We start from the raw sequence: 7,303 nt of genomic DNA, 5'->3' as shown, positions 1-7,303 counted from the left end.
CCTGACAGCTCCTGCACAAGGATTCTCTTCCGCCTTTGAGACAGGAGCACCCTAACTGACGCCAGCAAGCCTGATGCTGTGTAGACCAACCCAGGATCAAAAAACCCAAAGTCTTGCCGGTGACACCAGTCTTGGAGCCAGGTATTGATCTGGTGGGTCTCCCTGCTTTTCCTGTCATCATTCCCTGCGACTTGAGGGGCAGAGGAGAACACCACTTGTGCTCCTGATCCCTTGACCAGTCATCGTAGGGCCCTGAAATCTTTCTTGATTGCCCTCAGGCTTCTTGTTTGGAACCCATCATTGCCTCCCTGAAAGGTCAAATACTCTGAGGGCTGTACCAGAGTGGGAAGCTTTCTTGCTACATGTTTAATTTAATCTGGACCCCAAGCAGACTTCCCTGTGAAGTGGGTCAGGTCTGCATATTAGGCATTCAGTTCCCTTCAGAAGAGAGTCACCTATGATGATAACCCATTGCTTTTTCTTTATAGAAGTAGTTTTAATGCTGGGCTTGGGCTGACTTAGCTCCAGTAATGCTTCTGAACTCGGTGAGTCATCAGTTTCTTTATTGATTGGCTCCACTTGCAGGGCCTCATACTCGTTATTCAAAGGCACCTGGGAAGGTGGGGGCCTTGCTGGGGCAACACACCTCCTGCATCAGGCAGGAACTTGTTGCCCTTTGTCCTCTGGTCTTTGCTTTTGCTTCTGATCTGAAGTCGTTTGCTACCAATCAAAGTTTTATTTAATGTTTGATTAATTAATTACAACATCAGGCAGTCAGTGTAATCTGCTGCTCTGCTTTGCCCGAGCTGCCAATACCCTGGCCTGTTCCGTGCTACAAGGACAAAAATTGTGACTAGTTGCTTCCATGTCTTGAGATAGAAGAACAAGGCAGATGGGATTGGTAAATTGGATAAAGCACATTGATGATGGATGTGTTTGGTGACAGTTTACAATAGTAGAAGAGGTTTGCGGGCATAGGTAGCATTGGAGCCCATGATAAAGTAAAAGGGAAGAGGAGATGGAGATCACAGAACAGGTTGAAAAAAGATGAAGATGTATGGTAAAGGAGGTAGAGGACAGGGAATTGAGGGTCTAGTTTGTCCTCTGTTCCCATGTGGCACTTAATTAGAGCTTGGATCTGCTGTTGCTGGAACCACTAAATCAAAATACCACAAGGGAAGTTGGGTAAATGATAGTGCTCCTGTATAAAAAGTAAGGTTTTTTCTGTAGACCAGATGTGAAAGGAAGTACCTTATCAAGTGAGATCTAGTCATAACTGTATCTGTTCTTAAAATAAGCACGTTATCATGGGCAGCTATGTTTTTTTTTAGAACCTGGATATCAAAATACGAAATTTCTTTTAATTTCAGGAGATTATGTCATTCAGAAGCTGTTCAAAGTTGTCTTAATTTTTGTAAAACTTGACATTTATAGGACAAGAAAAAATGGAAGGCAATTTTTGAGATGTATGAATCTTAATAGAGCACTTTTACTTATCTTTACACCTACAGAAACCTCGATCATTGGGAAACTACAGAGTACTTTAGGTGTTAAGCTGATCCTCAAGCACAGAATGTTTTCTCTTTCTAATTCCTTGACTATGTTTTGTGTAATCAAATTATAATTTCATCAATTTATTTTTTAACTTTGGAGATAATTGCTAAAATGAAATGATGTCTTATGAATCTATTCGAAACTATAAAAATGCCTTTTCTTTGTCTTTGGGTAATTACAGCCTGTTCTCTGGTGACTAGCAGTATTATTGGTCAGGAGGTTGCATCACAGTAGCCTTAATGACTGTTGCACAGTTTCCTTAAATTTTTAAGTAGTTGTCATTTTGCCCTTATCCCTTTCAAGTGGCAGGAGCCAATATCATACACTTTCCATCCCACGTGCAGACATTACAAGGCATTTATACCCATCCGTGATCTTACCTGTAGTCCTCTGGGTGTGCAGGGTATTGCTGGATGCCTCTGAACCAATGAGATGGAATGGAAATCCAGTGTTATGATCAAGGTTATCCAAAGTTATGATCAAGACAAGATTTAAAGCATCGATGATCAAATGCCATCATCAGCTTCTAGCTCTTGGTGTAAACATTGCAGTAAACATTCGTATCTCATTAGGCCATTTGGTTCAAAAAGTCAATGACTGAATGGACGTTGTAAGCTGAGGGTGGAACCAGTCTGTTACTGCCTAGAGACCTCCCTTGCAATGGTACTTTTTCCGTTGTCACTAGCGCACTTTCTGGAGAACAACATGCTGAAACCTTCACTGGGTGCAAGTGCATTACTCTTTCTTTCTGAACTATGGAAGAAAAAGAAAATTGAATCCTAGCCTGTATTTTTAAGAATGTACACCAACCCTATGTCCTTGGGCTAGTGGTAGCTAGTTGGATGGAGCAAACACAGCCCAAATACTTTCTGCTGCCTTATGGTGTTTGTTTGGCTCTTTTCTAGGTACAGTTTCAGTTGTCTACTTAGTTTTTCTGGTTACTGTGAAGGCTGCTCATCTGGGAATCCACTTAGAGTACAGCTGGTTTACAGAGAATGAATTTTTTGTACCAGGTAAGGTAGTTAAAATGCAGTAATGAAGCATATATGTGATTGGTTTAAGATATTTTAAAGTAATTAGTGAATGACCTTTCAGCATTTCTGAATATAAGAGCAAGGAAATGCTCTCTGATGTTTCATGTAGAGGCTCAGGAAGGATCCTTTGTGACAAAGTGACAAGGAATCCCTTTCCCAGTGATGTGTCTTAATAAGGAATCGGTATCAACACTGGGAGGAGTGTCTCCAACATGTATCACGTAACAGAGAGCTTGCCGTAGTCCTGTTTTGTCTGTATAGTAAGTTCTAACTGCACCAATTTCAGATAAAGCCTGTTTCAGTAGCAGTTAGAAATGACAACCTGTAGACAGACTGATTGGTAAAGGTGCTATAAGTTCTTCACACACTGTCTTGCCTAAATGAAATAGTTCATTCACCGTAACGTACAACTACAATTTTCCTGTACTTCCCAATCTATCTCAGGTTTCAGTTCATATTCTTAACTCTTCTCTATTAGTATGTTTCTTTTCTTTCTTGAATGTTATTGTGGTAGCTTTTTGTTTTTTCCAAATTACTGTGCAAGATATCACAGTCATAAACAGTGGTTTTCCCCATCCTTTACAACAGGCAAAATAGTATGACAAATAAGCTCCAAGGAGCTGTGTCCTGTCGTCCTCAATTGTATCACTCCTTCTATTCTTAGAAATAAAAGTATTTTGTCCTTCTTTAAAAGTTATTATTTACTTAAGGCAAAATTTGGAGATATGCACCTTCTTAGGTTTTTGGGTTTGTTTGGGGTTTTTTTGTGGGTTTTTGCATTTTTAGTGTCCGGTCACAGTAAGCACTGTGCTAACAGTTTTACATGTGGGTTGCAAACTATTGTTAGGTCCCATAATGTAGACTTGAAGAAGAAAACAAGAATAACTTAAAAATCAGGAATGGGTTTTGAATTACTGTAGCAAGATAGAGATCAAAAAAAGAAACAGCAGAGTTGTTGCATGTTTCTGATAGAATCTGATCTAATTTGTGGAATCATGGTAAGGCACTGTGGCAACAAAAGTAGTAACTCAGTGAGAAAGCTACAGATGGTAGATAAGTTGAATAAAGTTACTGATAATGAAATTCATCTAATTTAAGTGTGTTCACATCACAGTTGCACTGGTCTTGCAGCTACTTATACTTCGTTTTCTTCTACTGTTCATTCAGCGCTCTAGTTCAACTTAAATTTATCTGACACAATAGTAAGCAGAATAAACAGCTTAGCTAGTGTTATCCATGTATGTTCGGCAAAGAGGTCTGCTCAGACCCCAGTATTCCCCTTCTCTGCCCCCCAGTCCCTAGCTATCATCAAATATATTTGTTCATTTTTCCTTAACTGGCGAAGATCATTCTTTTCCTCATCTCAGCCAGGCATTCAGAACCCTATTTCAAGATTTGAATGACAAGAAGCAAATGAAAGGCTATGTAAACAGTTTCTGTATCCTGGTCAGTCACCAAGGAAAAAAAATTATTGTCCTTTCTGGCTGAGTCTTCAAAACCAGGTGATTTTTGCTGGGTCTGACTGTGAGCAAGAGGAAAGCAGATGCTTTGAGAATGAACCAGATTATTATCTTAGCTCCCTAAGAATCTTCCTGACTAATGCAGCATAATTATGAACTCACAGATGGATGTAGGTAATTCTGCAACAGTGCTATCTATCTATGCTATTTTCCTCTATGACTACATTTACTTTTAGGCAGAATTTTTGGACAAATTACCTTTGTCTCCAATGTAAAAATCGGTATTTCAAAGCATTGCATGATTAGCATTTGTGTTAATGACCTAATTTATTTTGTATGGCATTAGTCTTAATGCTGTCTGTAAATAGAAATTATACTCGAGCATGTGCTGCTCAGACAGCAGGTAGACCACAATGTTTGGTCTTGCTCTATTGTGAGTATGGAAACATGGTTTTAACCTGAACTGCCCTAGCAGACAGTCTTCAAATGCTCACAAGGCCTCATAACTACAGATTCTTTCTGACTGTACAGGAGAAAGTTTGCCCAAACTATGATTCACTAACAAACTCATGTAAATTAGAAAGCAGCCTAGGTCAAAGACATTAGATTCTAATCAGGTCTTAAGCATCCTGAATTTCAAGTCCAAGATCTTTTAAGCAGTCCTAGTGTAAAATGAGTTATAGCACAGCACTTGTGCCACAGGTCACTAAGAAGTAGAGCACCCAGTAGTTTGATTATTTTGGCAATCTGACTAGTACTTCTAGGAGACAGACCAACCATGTAGTTAATGCATATAAATCCAGCTAATACGGATTGTTGTGGTGATGGCGGAAATGCAGTGCTGGAAGATTCTGAATCTGCCAGTTTGCTCGTTATTTTTCACATTAAAGTACTGGATGGAAAACAAGCCCAAAAGTCATTTGCTCAGTTCTATCAGTAGCGCATCATCCTAGTTAGGTGTTGAAGATAGAATGAATCCAGCCCTAGGGAAGGCATATTCTCCCAGCCGGTATGAGCCCCTCATTAATTGCCTGGGGTGTGTTTACCTTGCTGACTTCATAGCACTTTAGAGAAATCTGATGTAAATATGTTTGCATGGAATTGTGTGTGGTTTGATCTGTAAGGGTTTGTGAGCCTCTGATGAGTATTTTGCTATGTCGCTGGATGCTTTCCAGAAGCTGAGCTAGCTCAGGGATCTCTAATTGTTGTTAACACCCTAAAGAGCACATGCACCTTTATATAATGCCAACAAAGATGTTGCTTTAATGATGTTACACGTTGGTGAATTGCAAGACTAGTTGCAGCTCTGCTGGAAATGCAATCTTGTGAACATAATCCTTCGAGTATTAAAAGCAGCAGAACAATGCTATTCCTATGGAGACAAGCATACATGTTTTTCATAGATGCTGTAAGGTGTATGATAAGGCAGGAGGTTGCTCTGCCTTTCTTTATGCTCCAGTTTGTAAGTAGAGCTTCTTAAACATGTATATATACAGTTTTTCCTCTGGTAGCAAAAGTCACTTCTTAACAACAAAAATGCTCACAGCGCAAGTTATTCCTTCCCCTATTTCCCTGTTCAGGGACTAACATACAGTCTCACTGCAAACAAATCTTGCCTCAAAAATGCATTCCAGTTAAGCTGCTGAGAAGCAGAAAAACTTGCTTGTGTAAATTCTAGGTTAACCTAATAAACTGTCATGGTTGGGTGACTCTCGAGAAACTGCTGGAGAGTGTGTTATATAGTAACCACCGTCTTCACGCATTTTGTACTTCCTGATTAAATATCTCTGTTGGCTATGGTCAAAGATAAGATAGATTGTCTTGTTTCAACGTAGAGGTTCATATTTCTGCCAGAAAACTCCACAGCACTGTGACCTCTGTATTTTGACATTATTTCAAAGAAGTTAGTTATTAACACTTCTTTTCCTTCCTTAGAGTTCAGAATTCAGTTCCCTCAGCTCACAGGGGTTCTGACACTTGCCTTCTTCATCCACAATTGTGTCATCACACTTCTTCAAAATAACAGGAATCAAGAAAACAATGTAAGTAATTTCACAAGATTGTGCTGATTTGTATGTAGATTGCCAGGTGACACTGATGGTTTTTTTTGTCTGCTTCTCTTCAACTTGATCCAGAGATTAATAGCTTCAGAAGATGTAACTCACTCTTGTGATCTGAGAAGAAACCAGTTATACGTAGTTTTCACTGGCTACCAAGGAGTAACAGATGTGTTACAAATTCATTCAAATTAAAGCCTTGAAAAGCATCCCAGACTTATTCGTGGTCAGGCTGATACTAAATGCCAAATTACACATAAAGAGACAGAAGACATGGCAATGTTGTAAGTCTCTAGAAAAACTGACCAATTCTAGAATGAAAAATGCTGGAGAATACTGAGCACAGGACTGATTTTAGCAGAGTCCTGATCAGTAGTGTCGGGGACTAGATAGTACCTTTCTCAGAGCTGCTTCAGAAGTTGTGTCACAATCCAAGTCAAGATTCGTGGAGAATCCTGACCCTATTTAGGAAATCCTCAAAGTTGGTGCGTTGACTGGGAATTTCTCTGATACATACCCTTTGAACTAGTGTCCTTTCCCCTTGAAAAAAGTTAGGTACTGTTCATCCAGATGGAACTGCATTATTTTTTAATGTTTTCCCATTATAAAATACAAAATGGAGTGATCGTGATACAGAGTTGGAGTCCTAGAGTACATTTTTACTGTAGTTGTTTTGATTATTTAATTTTTTCCTCCCTCCTTTCCAGCCTCAATAAAATCTTAGCTGTAAAGGTAACTAGAAAAACATACAAAAATTTTTAAATATTAGCTGTATGAAAAACTGGTATAGAATCCCAGAATCCCGAAAGGCTTGACTTTGGAAGGGACCTCTGGATGTCATCTTGTCCAGCACCCCTGCTCAAACAGGACTACCTAGAGCCTTTTGGCTACACAACACATCAGATTATTAAGAGGTGAAGTGCAGATTATGTACCAGTGTGGTGAGATGACCTTTTAGTTACCTTTCAGTGACCTTTAGTTCCTGTGAGCCAAGACCAGCTTGTAAGTGACCACCTCTGCAAAGAAGTCATGAATTCTTCTCCAGGAAACCTTCTTGGGGTTTATGGACATTTCTGAAAATAGGTTAACAACTAAACAGGGAGTTAGTGGAACTCTGGAGAAAGAAAACTAACTCAGTTTCTTCTCAGTTTTCCTAAGAAAATCTTAGGATGTGGAAAAAGAGCAAGATTTCTCTTTC

General features: G+C 39.4%; 1 protein-coding gene across 1 annotated transcript in view; it reads left to right on the top strand.

Annotated features, from left to right (window-relative positions):
• Positions 1–2,459: 2,459 nt before the first annotated feature.
• Positions 2,460–7,303, top strand: part of LOC104493207 (putative sodium-coupled neutral amino acid transporter 9) — a gene marked incomplete at its 5' end in the record, with an annotated part of 21,623 nt that continues 16,779 nt past the window's right edge. The window contains 2 exons of the mRNA XM_010135854.1: positions 2,460–2,567; positions 5,984–6,090. Of these exons, the coding sequence (XP_010134156.1) occupies positions 2,460–2,567; positions 5,984–6,090 (215 nt within the window). The remainder of the gene's footprint in view (positions 2,568–5,983; positions 6,091–7,303) is intronic.

The sequence above is a fragment of the Buceros rhinoceros genome, unplaced genomic scaffold (genome assembly GCF_000710305.1).
Source record: "Buceros rhinoceros silvestris isolate BGI_N320 unplaced genomic scaffold, ASM71030v1 scaffold6785, whole genome shotgun sequence".
NCBI lineage: Eukaryota > Metazoa > Chordata > Aves > Bucerotiformes > Bucerotidae > Buceros > Buceros rhinoceros.
The sequence above is the reverse complement of the archived record's forward strand: the minus strand, read 5'-3'. Positions and strand labels throughout refer to the sequence as shown.